The sequence below is a fragment of the Schistocerca piceifrons genome, chromosome 7, assembly GCF_021461385.2.
Source record: "Schistocerca piceifrons isolate TAMUIC-IGC-003096 chromosome 7, iqSchPice1.1, whole genome shotgun sequence".
NCBI classification, from domain to species: Eukaryota; Metazoa; Arthropoda; class Insecta; order Orthoptera; family Acrididae; genus Schistocerca; species Schistocerca piceifrons.
The window spans coordinates 556,218,221-556,240,811 of record NC_060144.1 but is presented as its reverse complement, the minus strand read 5'-3'; the positions used below and the strand labels follow the sequence as shown (position 1 = coordinate 556,240,811).

At 39.5% G+C, this 22,591-nt stretch overlaps 1 protein-coding gene across 3 annotated transcripts in view; it reads right to left on the bottom strand.

The window, feature by feature from the left end:
* The window catches only part of LOC124709117 (myotubularin-related protein 8), a 412,763-nt gene that overhangs the window by 68,923 nt on the left and 321,249 nt on the right, over positions 1-22,591 (bottom strand). For all 3 annotated transcript variants that reach the window (XM_047240772.1, XM_047240774.1, XM_047240773.1), the window contains exon 8: positions 14,809-15,041. In XM_047240772.1, the coding sequence (XP_047096728.1) occupies positions 14,809-15,041 (233 nt within the window). The remainder of the gene's footprint in view (positions 1-14,808; positions 15,042-22,591) is intronic.

The following is a 22,591-nucleotide window of genomic DNA, read 5'->3' as shown; positions in this document are numbered from 1 at the left end:
AGCCTATAACCTGACTTATCTAGACAGCCACCAAAACCTATTGCCATGCAGAAAAAGTTTTTTAACAGAAGTTTGTTACTATCCTCACCTTTAGAATCGAGATCCCCATTCTGTGACACAATGTAACTGTAATGGTAATGCTTCACAGTGATAAATGAAGTACACTCAAGGGCTCATGGTTATGAGAGGCTGGAGGGACTGACTAGCTCTCAAAGCAGGAATCTCTGGTTGGCCAAACCTAAACTAAGCCATCAAAGACCCATAAGGGAAGAGGTACAGACACAGACGGATCACCTGTCCAGTAAATTGAAAGAACAACATTCTGGGTCATTTTACACACTAATGTTAAGTACATTTTATATTTTTACAATGTTGATGCAACTAACTACTGTAGAGCACTTGACTTTTATTAGCATTTTAATAAATTAATAAAGACCTTGACAACTGCAACAAACTTATGCTGTGATGCTACTTCTTACAAGAATAAGCAACCAATCTCATCTCTGCCTCCAGTGCTCACAATTATTCTACCAACCTAGTTTAAAAACAGATTTCCTAGCCCATTTAAGACAGATCTGGTATTGTTGATTTCTTACCATAAAAATAAACACAAGGAGAACAACTATAATTACCCAGTATCGTCTTGATCTAGACTTGATCAAACATTTTCTTTGTTAAGGCAACAAATTTCTGAAATCATGCACTGAAATGAGGTACATCCTCTCAATCTTCTTCTTACGCTAAGTACAAAGTCTCCCTTCACACCTCCCATCCCCTAATGTTAAAACTCTTATTGAGAGACTTTCCCCACAAATAATCCCCACAATACTAACATTAGCTCACCGTAACTAGCAAAACATTTTCTATCAATGAAAACAAGTCACATCAAATACCAACTTATTTCTAACCACTTCCTGTCTGTAATCTCAACATCACAACCATTAAATTGTCAAAAAGGATTAACAGACATAAAGAAATAGTGTATATACACAACTCCAAGTGCCCCATTACAGATCACATTCTGGAACAGGACAGTTGTGCCTAGGTGTCTGCTTTACTCCCATACACCACAGGGGCATTCCCGCTAAATTCCGGTTCTTGTGTACAATATGAGACAGCTTTTTGCCACCCACCAGGCCTCAACTTATGACTTTTTTTCATTTTATATTGTTTCCTTTCTTTGTTCTTACTTTATGTTACAATTTTTCTCACTGTCTTGCCCAGTTTCCTCCTCTTTTAGCTTGTTTGTAATGGATTTTAACTTATCTTCAATTTACTTGGTACCTCTCTGCCACTTCCAAATTAAGATTTTCATACCTTGTTCAGCACTAACAATCCATTTCTCCCTCTCATCCTTTTTTTTTGTGAAAGCTTCTCAGTTTTTCTTCCACCAAATCTTTCCTCTCTTCTGTCAGATGATGCAACCTTGGACAAAATACCTAATGATTTTACACTTTTGTACATGTGGCATTTCAGACTTTTCCAGTGAGATTGATAACATTCACATTTCCCAGTTTTCATCTTAGTCAACAGAATCATTTCACACATAATATTTTGACAGCATCCCTGTATGTCCACAGATTAAAAAGTGTATATCTGAACTGTGTATCATTTGAATCCCAACAAAATAGTGAACTGGACTGGCTGTGCACCACTTGTTCATAACAATGATCATTTCTCGGCACTGAATATTGTGTTCTATTGCAAGTCCACTTCAGACAGTTGTGCTGATGAATGATGTATCCCACACTTTTAGTTGAATTAATATCAGTGTACCTGTTTATAGAACTTTCCGACATGCTGATCTCGATCATTTGAAAGACAATGTTGCCATCTCTGTATTTCATTTCACATTTCCAAGAGGTAGTGCTCAGCTGATACAGAATTTGTTGGCTGCTTGAATCAGTAGAAAGACTGGTGTTTCACAATTCTTACATTTTGTCCAATGCACAACATATTATACTGAAGCTGGGCTAGCCTCCATGCTGGTTTTAGGGACATCACTAGCAACTGAAAGGTATCGACTCGCTTTTTCTTCCTTGGGGTCAGTTTCCTCTTTAGGCACCGTCGACTTGTGAGACTAAGATTGTAATTCTTCCTACCAGTTGGCCAATGCAACAGTAGTAATGTGACGCAAGGACTAAAATGGTAAAATGTGTGACCTGTTGAGTGACACTGCCTACAGAAAGTACTTTGATTGCCACACTACTATCTTTTAATTAGCATTCACTAGCCAGTGAGTCTGACACTCCTGAAGATTCTGTACATTTCACATCTTTTTTTCAGTGGTGGGAACATTGTCCCAGTATGTAATGCGTAGGCAGGAGTCCAGAGCTAGTAAGTGTTAATTGTATAAAAGACATGGATTGGTGGCAGTAAAAGTTAAAGACGGTGTTGAGAGAAAGATTTCTAGTTACAAGTGAGTGGTTGTTTATTAATAATCGCATAATAAAAGTTAAGCAGAAGGAGAAAGTGTAAGCCTTTCTTATGCAAGTACAACTGAAGTTACTGATTAGAATATACATGAATTAATGGCCTATAGTAGACTGTAATGAAAGTTTAAATTGGTATAGATAAACAAGATCACATAAATGGTGGCTTCTCCAGAATGACAAATTATCAGAACATTCTTTATTGGGAACCAATAAACCATATTGAATACATTGTATTGTCATTTACAACAGATTCCAATGATGTGTAATTGCCAATTCATTGGCTACTAGTTACAGACAGATGACAAACAACATGGTTTGTTTCTGGATCAGACATGACTTCTTGTAAGTTGTCTCCCTTAAAATTCCAATTACTGAAGACTAAATAAATAGTATTGTATGTAAAATTTCAAAAAGGAGAGCTTACCAGTGGCGTGCCATGTCAAGGTGCAATTTTCAGATCTGACAATCATGGGAAGGAACTATAAAATTGACATCTATGCAAGGCAACAATAGGGAACCTATCATAAGTATAAACTGCAACAGTTACTGGCATGTGCAGAAGAAGTGATGTACCAGTGAAACAATGAGCACCATCATCACACAGAAAAGAAGACAGATTACAGTGGCACAAGACATTGGCATCATGACACCTCAATGATGGCAGTGCAGAATGCTACCTTCTAAACCAGAAAAACTTGTATCATAAACGTCTTACTGGTGCAGTGAGTTGAATGAAGTACTTCTGCTGTAGGCATTGCTGGATTGTGAACAGAATTTGAAGCTATAAAAGATAGAAGCAGAAAGTAAGATGAAAGGAACCAATGCAGGAATCTCAGAAATTCCACATACAAGTGCAATAGTGTCTTATTCAACGGATGACACAGTGGAAGTGAAAGTAGTAGTACACCAGTCTCGTAAACCTGACAAGAAAACATACAAACAGAACAGGAATGAATCCAGACAAGTACTGGAGCAGAAAGGAATTTAGATATGCAGACATTCTCAGCTAGCTGTGAGTGCACTAATGGGTACGATGTCCTCAAGTGGAAAGAGATGACAAAAAAGATAAAGTCAAACATGGCTGAAATGAAGATGATTAGATGTTTAATTTTTAACCTTTGAGCAGGTTTATCATGCAGTTAGCTTCATCAACTGAAGTTACATAGGGGAAAGAGTTAAAGGAAAATATAAAGGGGAAAAAAAACAGACAAAATGAGATTAGTAAAGTTCCAACAAGCACAATTCCCCATTAAAATGAAAGAGCAAATAAAAAAATTATGAAGAATGAGTGAGCAAATAAAAAAATTATGAAGAATGAGTGAGCAAATAAAAAAATTATGAAGAATGAGTGAGCAAATAAAAAAATTATGAAGAATGAGTGAGCAAAAAAAAAAAAATTATGAAGAACGAGCAACAAATGATGAAGAAATGAGTAATGAGCACAAACGAAGATTTACACAACTCGAATCAGCTGTGGCTAGTTGCACCAACACATAAAGCCAACTTGGCACACATCTAGTCTCTCTAAGAAGTGAGACGAAAACCACTGCAGAAAAAAATACTGAAATTAGTGGAAATAGTGAGGAGGAGATTGCAGAGGTCAAGACAGAGTTAGCAACACAAGTGAATATGATTGCTGACACTATAACCACTAACAGTAACAACTTACGTACCATTGTACAAAAAAGTTTTTATAGAGAAGTCACAAACATCAATACAGGAGTAAACCACATAGAAGTAAGGGAGGCAGAAGAGGTGCAGGCCTTCAATAGGTGTTGTAACAGATTCCAACCAGATGAAGACTATTTCTAGTATCATTTTTACATAGGTTTAAAAGAGTTGAGACAAATAATTGGACCAAAACAAAAGGATAGACATCACAATGAAGATGAAAGGAAGAATAGCCATAAATGTAAATCTCCAAGATAGGCAGTCTTCTACAGAAGCTTGAAAATTAGTGCAAACTTCAATGCAAGATGCCTTTAATTGTTTGCACAATGAAACTCTGGCTTTAAATCTGGCAGAAAATCGAAAGAGATTTTTGTCAAATGTAAAATATACCAGAGGCAGGACACAATCGACAGCAATTTTTTTAACCTGTGACACTGTTGATTAGGCTGCTAGAAAATGTTTTTCACTTGATGTTCAGTATTTACATTTACTGATGTGTTTCAAGATTAACTCATTATCAGAACATCTGTCAACAGATTACATAAGTCGTAAGCAACACACTAATGAACATTTTCTGAATCACGATTAACTACTTATTTTAAACCATACAGGGCAAACCTATAAATGTATCTAAGAACAAATGTGGAACTCTTCAAACACAGTATAGTGTCACGGGTGAGCCAACTGCTCCAAAGCACAAATGAGTGTGAAGCGAACTACAAGCTGGCAAGTTCACAAATGAATTCCAGATAGCATAAGTACATGAGTGAAGTGGCACTATGAGGGACTAAAGGCAGTATGAAGAAACAACTGTGCTAACAATTAAAATATGAAATTTAACACAGCGTAAAATAATGTTAGAAACTTTATTTATATAAGTAACAGTCATCTTTGAAAGTCATAAAAAGCAAATTGAGAGCCAAAAGAAGCAGTAAAAACAAAATACTGTATAACTGAAAATGGTAAAAACACAGAAAGAGTGCAGCTAAAACGGATGGAAATCATAGAGACATATGGTAAACGAAAAACTAGGAAGTGGGATAATGGGACAAAGGGAAGAATACCATTTTTACATAATCAAATCTTTTATATGCATTTTCAAGTATGTACAAAGCACTAAAGACTTAGGTATATTGTACAGAAAGATCAAAGACAAGATGGTTCTGTTTAGGCATAGTGAGTCAGATTATGTGGAAGACAGAGAAACAAAACAGTCAACTTCTGGTTTTCTGTTTTTGTTATCCCATGGACCGATAACGTGATCCTATCAACATCAAAGAATGGTGACTTTGAGCACTACAGAAGCAAAATTTGTGACAGCCAGCATTGCCGTAGACGTGATATGGTTGCGAAAGCTGCTAAGTTATTTTAGAAATAAATGTGATTAAGCAACAAAACTTTATATGCCTAATCAGAGTGTGGTAAGACACACAAAAACTTCCAATTTTCATAAAAGATTGAAAAACACTGATACTCAATGTCATTTAATAAGAGAAAAGTATGAGGAGGGAGCAATCATTATCAAGCATGTTCCAAGTGAAAATCAGTGTGCGGACATTTTCTCCAAATCACTGAGCAAAGAAAGGTTTGTGATGTTGCGCACAGGTTTGAACACTGTCAGAAATGGATTTTAAAATGCCAGAACAGTGTGAGTGTAGAAATTGAAATGTTACTCTTGTTTTTAAAATCATTGTACATAAGATATTTAATGCTGGCACTACAGTAGCGTTAATTTTTAAGTTCCTTGGGCATTGCACCTTTTTGTTTATTCCTTGTATGTTCGTCATTCAGTAAACTTTTCTTTTGTATTAATACGTAGCAAAAGCTGTTCCTCTGTATACCTGAGTCTGAATTAGAATTCCCATGAACCTTATAACAGCAACCTGACTAGTCTATTTCCTATATCAATATACTTTCAGTTCATGGATTACTTTCATAGGTAAGTATTTAATGTGTTTCACATTTGAACCCAGCATCATCATCAGTTTATCATTCACAGTTAATGAAATGATTACGAATGCTTATATTCAAGAAGTTTTTGACATTAAGCAAGTGCGCTATTCTGCAAGTTGTTGCCAATATTCCACTCCTTATATATGTAGGCCATTCATTTGCAAATGGATGAGGAGTGGGCAATTACTAACTATGGTAAGATTGCTCTGTTTACATTTACTAATGGTTATTTCTCTTGCTGAGCATACTAGCTCTTGCTAGCAACATCCACCAGATCAGTTAAGCCAAATGCCTGAAATGAACTTCCAAAAAGGAGAAGGCCAATGTGCTCCCCAATCTTTACCGGTAAGTGTTTGTGCTTCATCAATGGGTTCATCATCAATGGGACAACAGTCCTCAAATTTCCTTCACTTGCCCCTGTATAGGAGGTATAAAATCACGGTTCAGAAGCAGAGCAGTGTGACGAAAGATAGTATAAAGTGACCAGTACTAATGTAAATGTGTGTGCAAATGTTCAGCTGATATGATGATGTTACCTCAGATCAGTCTGGTATGAGTCATTCAGCAGATGCACAGCCATTTGTTATACCTGGTTGATTTACTTTAGGGAGGAGGATTAGGATCTAAAGTCCACTCAATAACAAGGTCATTAGAAAAAGAGCACATACTCAGATTGAGAAAGGATGTGGAAGGAAATTGGCCATGTCTTCTTCGAAGGATCCATCCTAACATCTTTCTAAAGCAATTTCGGAAAACTCAGAAAATATAAATCTGGTTAGCCATCCTCCCAAATGCAGGTTTGCTGTATTACTACAGTGTCATCTTGCTGGGTATGCAATTAAGGACCCAATAGTAAGATAATACAGCAAAACCACAATCTGAAACAATTAATCAAATGAGAAATCATTTATACAACCATTAGTTCATAAAGAAGACAGACAATTTATAAAGATTTCATGAACCAGAGGAGGTTCTACACAAGGAAAGACAGTCCTGGTCCATTTAATTCTTCCTAGATATCTGCTACTGTTACACATGAAGAGGAAACTGAGTGGAATTTCTGAAGTCAGTTGTTAAATGTTACGAGTACTCTCCCCTGGACTGATTCCTCCGGTAAGAAGGCACAATAACAGAAGTACTAAGAATGTCTTATTTTGCTTGCACTGCGTTCTTCCTGGAAATATATAACACACACATGACTCAAATTCACTTTTAACCTTTAGATGTTGTGTGAGCATTGCACTCATCAGCAGCACCAACTACACCAAGCCCCCAGATGGCATTTCACTGCTGTCTGTCATAGAATAAAGTAAATTTCTATGTAATTATTTATTATAATTTACATTAGGCATTTGGAAATTGTCACTCCATGGACAAAAATTTGTGGTTTCAACAAATCAAGCATAACAAGTTCTACGTACCATGAAGGTCAGATCACCACACCCACCAGCACATTCAGTATACTCTTGGAATGGAACTAGCAGCTGTCTGTGTTTCTTCATGTCATGAGGGATTTTAGTTCATTCACACCACACTATCAATCCACGTACTGTACGCTTGGCACTTGCATTTCTGTGAACATATACTGGATGGTTGAAGCTCCATCATTTTAAAATCCAATATAATCTACACTGAATGAAGTCATGTCCATATGCTTGTACCCTCCTGAAGCAGATGAAGAACTGGCAGATACCAGAAGATAAACGTATCTCAACTACGCAGCAAAAGCCTACTTACAAACTGTCAGGAACCAGTTTGAAGTGAGGCATCTATGAATATACTACAGGCGCCAATATATTGCTCCCACAGGGATAATTAAACATGACTAGGGTAACTGAAGTGTGCACAGAGGCATTTAAGCAAGTCATTCTTCCCACATTCGATTTGTGAATGGAACAGTGAGAAACTCTTTGCTGTGGAACATTGGAAAGTACTCTGTGCCATTCACTTCACAGTGATTTGCAGGTAATGCATATACAGGGCGCTAGGGGTATAAGCATAGATATTTCTTCTGATGGCTAAGGACTGTGTATTGAACAACATTACATCAGTATTCACTTCATTTGCATGAGTAGTATGTTTTCAGGTTGGTTAGTACCTCTAATTATGCATGACACATGTAAGTAGCAGGTCAGGGATTGAAATAGGGACAAGTGGACACAAAATTGATAGTCTATACTGACGAGTATAGTCCACTTTGCAGAGCAGTTAAGGCCATGCAGAAAACATCAGGTACTGAATTATGTGATATGTTTGTGGGAAGGCTGTTAGACACATAGGAAAAATAACCAACACACTGAAGTGAGTACATGTTAAGATACCAACGAATCACAATATTTGTATCTTTGCCCCAACACCCTACAAATGTAGAAGGTTCATCCAATAAAAGTGAAGACCACAAATAATAAATAACTACAATAACTCACAAAATCAAACAATGGAAAATCCAGGACAGACTACTGACAGTATTATGAAAAGGATAGTTGCTACTCATCACATAGTGGAGATGCTGAGTCGCACAGAGGCACAACAAAAGACTGTCCAAAAAGTAAGCTTTCAACCAAAAAGGCAAGCGCAGCTCACTTACACATGATCACAGTCTCTGGCTGCCGAGGCCAGACTGTGAGTAGCAGCATGTGATGGGAGAAGTAAATTGAGTGGTGGGGGTAAGGAAGAGGCTGGGGAGAGGAGGGGAAGGGGGAGGGACAGCAGGGGAGGGTGGGAGATGGTAAAGTGCAGCTTGTGGGAGTGTACAAGGACAAGGTGGGGAGCTAGGTGCAGTCAGGAGGTTGAATGGAGGAGAGAAGGACAGAAGGAGGGGAGCAGGGAGAGAGGGGGGGGAGGGAGGGAGGGGGAGAAGGAGAGAAGTAAAAACACTGTGGGAGCACTGGTGGAATAGAGGACGATCTAGTGCTGGAATAGGAATAGGGAAGGGGATAGGTGGGTAAACGACAATGACTAACAAAGGTTGAGACCAGGAAGGTTACAGGAATATACGCAAGTTCCCACCTATGTAATTCAGATAAGCTGGTGTTGGTGGGAAGGATCCAAATGGCACAGGCTGTGAAGCAGTCACCGAAATGAAGAATGTCATGTCAGGTGACGTGTTCAGCAACAGGGCAGTACAGCTGTTTCTTGGCCACAGTTTGTCAGGGCAATTCATGCAGACAGTGCTTGTTGGTCGTCATGCCCACATAGCATGCAGCACAATTGTTCGAGCTTAGGATGCTCATGACTGGACTGGAATAGGTGGTGGTGGGTGGATGTATGGGGCAGGTCTTGCGTCTTGGTCTATTAAAGGAATGTGAGCCCTGAGGTGAGTGTCTGGGAGCAGGGGTTGTGTAGGAATGGATGACTATATTGTGAAGGCTCAGCTGGCGGCAGAATACCAGTGTGAGAGGGGTGGATAGGACATTTCTCATTTTGGGGCATGACAAGAGGTAGTCAAAACCCCTGTGGAGGATGTGATTCAGTTGCTCCAGTTGTAGGTGGTACTGAGTCATGAGGGGAATGCTACTCTGTGGCTGGATGGTAGGACTTTGGGAGGTGGTGGGTGACTGGAGATATAAGGCACGGGACATCTGTTTTTGTTACCATCTGTGAAGACCTCATTGAGACCCTTGGTATAAATGGATAGAAACTGCTCATCAAAACAGATCCGACTGCCATGGGTGGCTAGGCTGTATAGAAGGGACTTGGTGCTATGGAATGGGTGGCAGCTGTCAAAGTGGAGGTATTTCTGGTGAGTGGTAGGTTTGATGGATGGAGATACTGATGTAGCTATCTTCGAGGTGGAGGTCAACATCAAGGAAGGTGGCTTGTTGAGTTGGGGAGGACCAGGTGAAGCAAATGGGGGACAATGGTGTTGAGGTTCTGGAGAAAATGTGGATAGGCTGTCCTCACCCTCAATCCAGATCGCCAAGATGTCATCAATGAATCTGAACCAGGTGAGAGGTTAGGGATTCTGGGCGGTTAGAAGGGTTTCCATCACGTGCTGCTGCCCGCAGTCTGGCCTTGGGAGCCAGAGCCTGTGGTCATTTTTTGTGTGTGTGTGTGTGTGTGTGTGTGTGTGTGTGTGTGTGTGTGTGTGTGTGCGCGTGCCTAATCAAGGCCTTTCTGGCCAAAACCTACTCTTTTGACAGTCTTCTTGTTGTGCCTATCTGCAGCTCAGCATCTCCACTATATAGCGAGTAGCAACTTTCCTTCTCATAATATTGTTACATTCCATTCCGGATATTCCATTGTTTGAACAATGTATTATATTTCTTTATACTGAGAATTAATTGCTAATTCCTGTACCCACCAACAATCCGCTGCAAGTCTTCCTGCATTTAGCTATAATTTTCTTGCATAGCAATTTCTCCATACACAACAGCACAAACTGCAAACAGTCTCATGGAGATTCTAATGTTATCTACTAGGCCATTTGCAGATACTGTAAACGGTTATTATCCTATAACACTTGCCTTGGGTACGACCACAGGTATTTTTACATCTGGAGATTTCTCTCCATTAAAAATGACATGTTTTCTATTAGCTAGAAACTATTCAATCCAATCATAAAGCTAGTCTGATTTTCTGTATGCACATACTTTTCTCTTGAGGAAAGAGTGGGGAACTGTGCTGAATGCATCCCAGAAGTCAGGGAACATGACCTTAGCCTGGGCACCAGTATCTATCACCTATTGGCTTCTTGTGAATAAACAGCATAGCATTGGTTCCCCACAACGCTGTTTGTGAAATTCATGTTGATAACTACAGAACATACTTTCAGTCTCCTGTAAGTCATAACAGATAACATGTGTTCCAGAACTCTTTAACAACTTGACTCAGAGCTATAAGCCTATAGTCGTGCATATATTTTTCCAATCACTTGGTGCACCTCGGTCCTCCACCAACCTATGATGATGAGTGCTAGAAGAGCTGCAATTTCTGTCAAATACTCTATGGAGAATCTTAAAGGTATTCCATCAGGTCCAGTACCCTGTCACCTGATGAGTGGTTTTAGTTGATTTCCTACTTTGATAGCTGTCAGAGAAACCTCAGTATGACCTTCCTCGGTGAAACAATTTCGGTAGAAGAAATTCAGTATTTTTGCCTTCTCTTTGTCACCCTCTTTTTGGTGCCATTATGGTCTCTAAGTGACAGGACAGATGGCTTTATTCTGTTTAGTGATTTAACATAGATTAAAACTGCTTGGGTTTTCCGTCAGACTGGTACATACAAATTTACTTTTGAATCTGATTAATGTTTCACCTAAGGCTATTCTCTGGGCAAATTTGACTTCTCTTGGGTTTTATTTTGACAAGATTTTTGATACAATTAAATCTGCAGTGAAGATCTTTTTGCATTTAGAACAGCCTTCTAACATAACTGTTGAACCATGGTGGCTTCTTTCCGTCCCTCACTAATCTGCTCAGTACATACCTGTCTTAAGTCATAATGAACAATACCCCTGAACTTTAACCATTTCTACTCAACATTTCCAGTCGTTAGAGATGAATTTCTGATGTTGTCTGCTCCGGTCATCTGAAAGCTGTTTCTTTGCACACTTATTAAACAGGAATATCATCCTACCTTTCTTTAGATTCCAGCTGATATCCATAGTCAGTTATGCTGTCGTGGCCTTATTCTGACTTGATTCCCTGCATTATGCTAATCGAGTCAAAAAGTTCGAGCTTGTTCTTAATCATGAAATCTAAGATGTTACCCTAACAAGCCAGGTTTTGATTAAATACTCAAGGACGTTTTTGGATAAGGCATTCAGAAGTTGACTGGACAGTCCACAGGTGTGCCGCCAGTTCAAAACGTCCAGTGATACACTATGAACTGGCAGTACACCACAGACTGTTCTATCAATTCCACATGATTTCATTCACCTACTACCCACCACTTGAGTCTCACAGTCTACAGCTTGAAAGTTGAAGACTCCCCATAATATTATAACATACACGGCAAATTTATGCACAATCTTCTCCAGATTTTCCTTGAAGTCCTTTGCCACTACTGTTCCTGAGGCAGGGGTCAATGAAAGCATCAAACGACCATCTTTGATCCACATTTGGAATCCCTGTTAACCACACTAGACATTACAGCTACAAAAATGCATCGACCACCAATGTCCAAACTATCTCTGATACACACTGCAATTAGAACTTAGAATTTCATTGCCATTAATGTATGCTTTCAGCCTGCTTTCTGTCTTTAATACTACGTAGCCATTACTACCATTTATAAGGGGGACTAGTTCTAGGATCCTTCCATGGGTGCTTCTGCAGTTATATTCACCTTCTCTTTCTCCTATCTGCCATGATGAATACTTCTTTCTCTGATTCATGTAGCTGTGTTTCTACTCTTTCTGCAATAAAAACATTTATCAAGATTGTGGATGGATTTCACATGTGTATGCCAGGCATACCGTTTCCTTAATAGCTGCTTTCTGTGCATTGTGTGACCCCCAGCCTATTAAGAGATGCTACAATTCTCCACACAATAGTAGAGGACAGAAAATCTGCAACCAAGGTTGTTACAAAATCATCTGAACCTCTGGTTTAAGCCTTCCACTCATCTCAAAACCAAAGGACCATGCTAGGTATCACAGTGAACTTTTGTGTGTTTGAAGTCCGATGAGTATAAAGTCAAATCTGTACATAGTTTTCAGTATATAGAAAATGTCAAGATGTTGAATATTGTCTGAATGTGCCACATGTGCAACAGCCAATTATTACATACGGCATAGTTTAACTGAACAACATTGAATGATCACCCTGGCGTAGGAGTTAGTTGTCCTACGAGTGATCAGAAGCAAATTTTGTGCTTATTTTGCTACTTGGGCACATGTAATGAGTAAATGTTGGCAAATGTATAATTCCTAAGATTTTCAAAAGAACATGGGACACGTGGCCAAAGGAAAGCACTGAAAGCGCACTGACAAAGCAGTGCCATGCTTAAAGACACTGAATTATTATTCTGGAGGAAAAGATTTCCAGCTCTGTCTGGTTTATCAAATTTAGATTTTTGTTTACACTTTCTCCAAACAACTTAAGACAAATACAAAAAAGCCATGATGAATTTCCAGATCTCATCCACTGATCATGTTGTTGAGGGGACCCTTCTCTTCCTTTTTGTGTGTTCCACCACCAGAAGGGACCTTCTATCAAGTCATCTTAATCACAAGCTTTTTGTGGGGAGTTCCCATTTCAGACGCTATTATGTCCACAGTGCAGACTAAAGGCAGCTCTATAGTATTTCCGCCTCTTCCTTAATGGCGAAGAAAACATTCCCGAGAAAGTCCCAAGAAGTCTATGGGCCTGTCTATAGATGCGCACTTTTACAAATACAATGATGAGCTCAATATGCAGATATTCACAACTCCCACATTTATTTTCCTCAGCAAGATCATCATCTTACAAATTTTTTAGCATTATACAACTTTACTTATTGTTAGAGATGGTAATCCATCTGCTACTTACATGATTAGTTGAAAGAAGTTGGTGTGCATTGAGACTGTTACCCAAAATTTATTTTACCAGATTTTATAAAACTGAAATACAATACTTTCTTTTTTAGTTATTTGATATGTTTCCCAACACCAAAACATGTTTATATAGGGAGTTTGGCACAAAAAATAAACAACAGAGAACAATGGAAGCTCTTACTGTATTTTTTATGCAAAATAAAAGCAATAAATCTTGTGATGCTAACAGTAAGTTTAATTTTCATACTACACAATTCCTGAAGTCTAAAAGAGATTGCATAAGAGAACAACTGCTATGCAAAATAAATTTTTGACCCATAATTATACTGATTTTATAGAGAGGGAAATTCAATCTAAGAAATTCTTACAATGACAAGAAAGAGAAATGCTGGACTTCAGGAGCTACAACTTAAAATACAAAACAGTGCACCAAGTTGTCGGAACTTGTTGCAGACAGATCACATGGACAAACCAGTTATCAGTGAAAATGTTTCTTTCCTCTGTCTCTCTTTCCCCTTTTAACAGATTTAACAACTAGGGCTACCTCTTAGTCTAATGTGTGCTTTGTGTGTGTGTGTGTGTGTGTGTGTGTGTGTGTGTGTGTGTGTAAATTCTAACAGATACCCATACAATAAATATGGCAGCTGCTACGGACTAGGACTCAATTTGCTTATATAAGCATAAAGAGTATATCCTGTCTTCTGATGATAATTTCTTAAGAGAAAGCCTAATGAAATGTCTGGCCAAGTCAAATGTATACTATCATCATCAGTTTCAGTATTTACTACTTTAGAACTGTGACAACAAAGCTGGTATTAAAATAAATAGTTCAAATAGTGGAAAGTCCAGGCTGGAATAATGACAGTATTATAAAAGTATGCATTGCTATCCACCATACAGAAGAAATGTTGAGTCGCAGGAAGGCACAACAGAAAGACTGCTAGGTATTTTAGCTTTTTGTGCAAGAAGCTTTCCTCCAAAGGAGAAAACACACACACACACACACACACACACACACACACACACACACAAACCACTGTCTTTGGCCACTGTGTTTGTCTATAGTGACCAGAGACAGTGATTTTGTTTGTGTGTGTGTGTGTGTGTGTGTGTGTGTGTGTGTGTGTGTTTGCGCCTGTCTGTGAGACAACGTCTTCTCTACACGGTGGGCCAAAATCTGTTCTTTTAATGATTTTAAGAGTTCAGTACATTGTGACCTCGAAGCGGCAGCTACTACATTAGGAAACAGGTTAAATGTTACAACAACGTTACCTGAAAACCTTGGATGGTGCGGTAATATGGATCAAGGAAGATTCCAGCAAGTGAGCACACCTGGGCTGTCCTGTCCCATCCATCTGAACAATGTACCACCACACTCACTCCAGATTCCACAGCTTCCGCAATAAACAGAGATGTTTCTAGAACTGCCTTCACATGTCTCAGCCAACCTGAGGACTCTATACCACCCAAAAAGCTGCCCATTGAAGGAGCTTTCAACTCACAAGCTGTAACGGAGAAAAACACTTCATACTTCTACAACAAACAAAATTGCTGCTTTTTCTGCAAACTTTAGGTTCCTCTGAGGAAATTAACATTATTCTACAACAAGATACAAGTAGTTTTGTCATATACATGCGGCTCGCTGGTCACTTATAAAATCTGGTACAGATGTCTGTGAAAATGCACTTCAATTCATCCTTAGCAAATGTGATGAAGCGTATGACTACCCAGGTGACATGAAGATGATGCTCTCAAGAAATTAAATAGTTCTCTCATTATCAAAAGAATAAATATCAGTTGAAGTGTGGAATAATGAAGCCAGCACACACACGAGACTGTTTATCAGAGAAAGTGCTCCTGCCTCAAAGAGTTGTGTCCTGTTTAGATGAAGGTAACTTCTTTTCAGCCTGTGATCCTTTGCTGGCATTTCAGCGTAGTGCTCAATAACTGGAATGGGCTCATGAACATTGTCACTGAACTATGGAACAATGTCAGAGTGGAACATGGCCCAATAAATTCTAATTGTACTGAGTTGATGGGAATGTGAGATTGTGGCATATGGTCCTTGAAGCTATAGATCATGCATGTCACTAGCATCGTCCCCTGGCAGAAGGTGGCCAACTTAGGGTCTGAGTTGTGCTCACATAGTCACACAGGCCTATGGCTACACTGAAAAAAAATTACGTTTTTAGACATAAAACACACTTTTTTTTACCAATCTGAGAAATTTTCTCCTTCCCTTGATAAACAATGCATTTCTTTTCTTTGAACAGCAGCTCAGTTAACACATTCATCCCTGAATAAAAACACACTTTTCCAGCAACATCCTAATGACCATAAAAATCTTGGTTACTAATGAAGGATTCATTGGTGACTAATTCCTATTCCAAAAATGTTAAACACTAATGTAAACTGGTTCCAGCACACACAGAGAGTGAAGCACTGTGGACAATGGACTTATGTTCTCATATTACACTAACTCCATAGGATTAAAATTTTTATCTAAATGAAATCACTAACAAATGGGTTTACAGATATAGAGGTACTAGTACTAGCTGACATAGCCTGTATACCTGATTAAAACAATTTTGTGACTGACATTTCAGCAAGTCTAGTGGAGTGGTAGTGGGGAGGGACAGAGTGGGCTGGGGAGAGGGAGGGGGGGGGGGGGAGGGGGAGTATCCAGCAATACCACTAACATTTTATTTAAGCTATATATGAAAGCACAAAATGTGCATTCTACATCTTATTTGACTTCATAAAAATCTTACATGCAGCAATGTGATCATTAGAAGCAAATATGGTGAACTGTTTTCTTTTGACAATGTATGACCACAATAGTTTGGCACTGCACGATTACAATAATCTAATAATTACTTTATGGAGCTTGCAGAACTTAATTGGTTCCACTGATTTAGACTGAAGTAGCAAAAGTTGCAGAAATCACATAACAGGAAATACAGGATGGTGTAATGAAAATGAATACAGAGAAGTTTCCTTATTCCTAGACAGAGCTCACTTGTCAGTCCCAAATAATGTTCCTGTGGTACTGCCTGGATCATGAAATCCCCTCAAATGGACTTACCATCAACCCATCTCCAGCTGCAACCCCTCCTTCCACAGTGACCTCTATCTTTTCAGATTCCCCCAGTCCTTAAGCCCTCACCAACCTAGTCCTGCAGAACCATGAAAATCATGCCCAAACCACCTTGAAATACCACCTCTCTGTCAACAAAATTCTCCTACTCTGCAATCCCAAACTCCTTTAATCCATTTCTCACAATGAAACTCTTGCTCTCAGTAACTATAGCAATAAGCACAATGCCACCTCAAAAAACTCTCCGACCTTTCAATCTCCCACTCCTGTCTTGGACTACTATACACCACCTCTATAGCAGCCTCCAAACCTCTCCCACATCGCCTCATAGCTGACAAACCCTGCCTCACAGACCTAATATATTAAGCACACCCTCAGAAAGTTGCTCATACCACCATACAAAACCCTGAACCTAAACTGACCCAAAGTACAGTCCTCCAAAAGCCTCAATTCCATGTAACAGTCATTTCCAAAGCCCTTACATTTTGCTCCACTAGCTGAGTCAATCATGCTGGACTTTTTGAAGACCACATCTCCTTCTCCCTGTCCCTACGACGGAAACATGTTTTCGTCACCAACCCTACCAATCAGACTCAACCCAAAACCAATGTTGAACCCTGTCTGACTCAGTTCACTCCCCCATCCAGCTGTAATCCACCCCCAACTAGCCACAAATCACCCCTGTTAACATTCCAGAATATCTTAACCTCACACCTTGCCTCACCATCATTCCTCAAATCCCTCAACATGGGAGCTACCCTTATGCCCACAGAAAGACCCGCAATTCACCACCTAAAATCTGTCCTGCTGGCAGAGCCTCCACCACTGTGGTTTTGAACCACAGAGATAACCTGGGAAAAGGACTCTGCCAGCTGTCACCTTCCCAGAACCTTCCCCCTGAGTCCATCTCTCCCCTCATCCCTACCACTCACTGCACTCCTACCTTCTACATGCTTCCTAATATCCGTAACCCATCCACATAGATTGCCCCATTGTGACTGGGTACATTGCCACCACAGAAAATCCCTGTTCTTATGGATCAACACCTTCAGCCTACTACCCGTAATAACCTACCTACTGATATAGAAGTCACCAACCATTTCCTCCACTGTTCCTGTTCCTTTACCATATGGTGCCCTGCTCATCACTAACGATGCCACATGCCTTTACACGACCATCCCTAATGCCTATAATCTTGTAGCTATTGAACAATATCTTTCCCAACACCCAACTGATTCCAAGACTATAACCTCCTTCCTGGTCACCATGACCAACCATATTCTCATTCACAATTTTTTCACCTTTGAAGTCATCACCTACAAACAAATTTGTGGTACAGCAATGGGCACCATCCTATGTCAATATTCATGGGCCACCTAAAGGAATCCTTCCTAACCATCCAGAATCTCAAACCCCTCCCACTGATGACATCTTCATGATCTGGATGGAAGGTGGGGACACCCTAGCCACATTCCTCTATAGCCTCAATACCTTCTCCCCCATTTGCATCACCTAGCCCTACTCAACCCAACAAGCTACTTTCCTCAATGTTGACCTCCACCTGACAGATGCAGATTTCATTATCTCTGTCCATATCAAACCTACCACCCACCAGCCATACCTCCACTTCAACAGCTGCCACCCATTACATACCAAGAAGTCGATTCCATAAAGACTAGCCACCCATGGCCATCACATCTGTAGTGACAAGCAGTCCCTTTCCAAACATACCAAGGGCCTAACTGAGGCTTTCGCAGACTGAAATTACTCTCCCTACCTTGTAGAGAAACAGATCTCCCATGCCTTCTCTCTCCAGTCACACACCACCTCCCAGAGTCCCACCATCCAGCCACAAATGAGCACTTTCCTTGTGACTCAGTACCAACCAAGGCTGAAGCAATTGAATCACATTCTCTGCCAGGATTTCGACTACCTCTCATCATGCCCTGAAATGAGGAATGTCCTACCCATTATACTTCCCACCCCTTCCACAGTGGTATTCCACTGCCCACCAAACCTACACAATAACATTTTCCATTCCTACTCCATATCTATCACCAACCCCATTGTCACATATCTCACATCCCTGTAATAGGCCTAAATACTGTACCATATATCCTCCTACCATCATATAATCCAGTCTAGCCACAAGCATCACCTATACCAACAAAAGTAGGACTACCTGTGAAAGATGCAACAACTGTGTTGCATTCTACATGGGCATTGTGGTGTCACCGCCAGACACCACACTTGCTAGGTGGTAGCCTTTAAATCGGCCGTGGTCCATTAGTATACGTCGGACCCGCGTGTCGCCACTTTCAGTGATAGCAGACCGAGCGCCACCACACGGCAGGTCTAGAGAGACGTACTGGCACTCGCCCCAGTTGTACAGCAGACTTTGCTAGCGAAGCCACACTGACAAATACGCTCTCATTTGCCGAAACGATAGTTAGCATAGCCTTCAGCTAAGTCATTGGCTACGACCTAGCAAAGTGCCATAGCTTTGATAATTAATATTGTGAAGCATGTACCATCAAGAGCGATGTTCTACAAATGTGGATTAAAGTTAAGTATTACAGCAACTGCGTCCATTTTCTAAGTTCTCATTTCCTTTTAACTGTTCTAGACCTCACGCCAATCTGCGTGAGCTTAACGTGTGCCTTTCGGCTTCGTCTCGTTGTGACTTGGCTGTCGTGCTAAGTCACAACAGGCATGACAACCAACAAGTTGTCTGTTCTCAGAAACGGCCACCGACAAACTGTGGCCATCCAGATGCTGAGCACGTTGTCCAAGACAATGTTCTTCACTTCAATGATTGCTTCACAGCCTGCACCATCTGGATCCTCCCTAGCAACAGCATGTATTCTGAAATGTGCAGATTGGAGCTCTCCTGCAATATATCCTACTTTTCTGTAGGCTTTGAAGGGTCAGAATTACTTGCAGACAAGGATGTGCAGTTATGGACTTCTTCACACAGCAGGACAAGTTATTTTATCCAAGAGGTACCTTTAACCTGGTGTGTCAGTGGGAAGCCTGCTTCAGTGCTCCCTGCAAGACTTTGCATGATTGACATACTGATTCTGGGCTGTATGGCCTTCACATGGAATTTGTTTATTGCCTCTTATATTTGGGTGTTCCAATTTTTGTCTGTAATGAAAAACTGGTTGCAGATCACCAGCTCATAAAATTTGTGCTTTAAATTTATGAGAAGCTGTATTTTTCATGCAATTCTGCAAAGTTAAGGAGTGCATTTTCACAGTAGAAAGGCTTATTGTGCATGTTAAATGAAAATTCTACTGATAATAGTCCATCACAATTACAGCAGCACTCGAAATAAAACCACAGAAACAATGTTTGATACTGAAATACACAAACCATGAGCATTACCACTTAAGATTATGATACTGTTTTTCAAAATATTGTTATTTTATTTGCAATTTGTAACTGAAAGCAGACAACTGTCATTACAGAATTCTGTTACTAAGAGACTGGCAAATTGTGAGTGAAATACAAATAATGACAGTAGTAAAGTAATCATTAGTTACACAGTTGAGATACTGGGCCGCCGATAGGCACATAAACGAGATGTAATATTTGTGTGTGTGTGTGTGTGTGTGTGTGTGTGTGTGTGTGTGTGTGTGCGTGTGTGTTGCTGTTGCTGCTGCTAATCAGTGAGCTCAGAGAGAGAAAAACGTCGTCTGAAAGTTTAGTGGTAATTTCAGATTCGTTTATGTGCCTGTTAGTTGCTCAGAGAGTCTTCCATTCACTGAAATTTATCAGATAGTAACAATTTGTTACAGAGATTTAGTTTGCAGAAGCAAAAACATAATTCACATATTTATATTATAGATAAATTAAGAGAGTGCCAAAATGTTCACCATACAGTGATTTCAGAGGTTTCCTCAGAATGCTCGGTAAAATATTTATTTTTTAGTGGCCGATCGGCTAAACAACTGAAAGTGCAGCACATCCATTGCATTTTTCAAGCTCGTCTTCTGCTACTGACTTATTCTTTGTTAAACAAAAAATTATTCTTTATACACTGGCAAGACATTTTTAAGCAATTACAAACCATACAAAGTAGTATGTATTTAGCACAAATAGTCTGAAAACACTTCAGTGATATGAATAGTAAGGTAAAAACCATTAAATTTAATGTCACTCTCTTTAATAAGACTATGTAGAAATACAATTTTTCTTTATAGACTGATTTGATTATTCTTAAAATGAAAAAATGTTTGTCACACAATTCTCAGAAACATTACTGGCAATCACAAAATTTATGTTGCACTGCCTATCTAATTCTGTATATGACATTTTAATGTATACAAAGTTAGTTGTTCATTCATCCATAGATTCTTCAAGTATATATCTATCACTGTCTATTCCCTGGATCAGAATGAGGAAGGAGAGAGGCTGATAGGGTCTCAACCATCTGGAAAATCAGTATCACCAAGCACTGAGCAGCAGTAAACAACTCAAACAGCTAAGGAATCCTACGGCTTCAGTGTATGAAGTGCTTAGAAAGCTTTTTGTTACCTCAGTGAAGGAAACTTCACAGACAAACATCCAGTGACTATGTTTAGGGTGCATGCCAAAGGCATCTGTCCCCAATGAAAGGGCACCCTCAAAAGGTATGTGAAACCAATGGGAAACTACCACATTTACAAAGTCACAGAAAAATGGCATAAATAGCACAAGTCCTTCCATTATAAAAATTATTTCTGCATGTAAACTAGTTCCCTGTTTGCATGTCCAGATGGGAGGTGCTAAGGGAGCCCAACTGAAACAAAATGGGAAATAAGAACACAGAGTGTAGATAGTATTACAAGTGAGAAAGCTGGAGAATCTGAAGGTGTAAATGAGACAAAAACAGGGTGCCTATAATGACAATCTCTTAAATGAGATGGGAGCAAAAGCAAGAATTTATAAGTGATGAAATCAGAATATTTTATCCAGGAGGAACATGAAAAGAAATTCACAATATTGTCATAATATTAAGACCAAAACTCAAGCTAATTTGATATCAGTGAGATATCTATAGGAAATGTTGATGACAATGAAAATCCACAGAAAAAAAGAAAAACGAAGTAATAATACAAATGCATATGTCACACAGCAGTCAACTTGATAAGGAAGTAAACGAACAGTATAATACTGAAGGTGGAGGTATAATGACTGGAATGCAGAACTGGGCAAAGGCCAAAAAATAAGAACTGTGAAAAAGTACACGTTAGGAAAAGGAATGACGAAGAAGAGCTCTTTGTGGACTTTTGCAAAAGATACTCCTGAATTATATGTAGTACATACAACACATAAGACTAAGATAACTTCAACTAGTCTAAGGATAGCTGCTACCCAACATCTCTATCAGATACCAGACTTACTACAGGAAAGACTTCGAAATTTTTTTGAAAAATATTAAAAGATTACCAGGAACGGATATCAATTCAAATTATGTTCTCTTTATAGGAGAAATAACTATCTGACTGCAAATGAGAAAATTTAATGTTGAAAGATTTTAAAAAGGAAGAAGTAAGGAAAGCTAGATGGCTGCTTATCATAAGAAAGACAAATTAATGACATGAGTATAATAGAAAGAAACATTCCACGTGGGGAAAATAAATATAAAAAACAAAGACGCTGTGACTTACCAAACGAGAAAGCGCTGGTAGATAGACACAATAAAAACACACACACACACACACACACACACACACACACACACACACACACAAATTTCAAGCTTTCGCAACCCGAGGTTCCTCCATCAGGAAGGAGTGAAGGAGGGAAGAAGAAGGAAAGACGAAAGGATGTGGGTTTTAAGGGAGAGGGTAAGGAGGCATTCAAATCCCGGGAGCGGCAAGACTTGCCTTAGGGGGAAAAAAGGACAGGTACACACACACACACACACACACACACACGCACACACACACACACGCACACACACGACCGCAA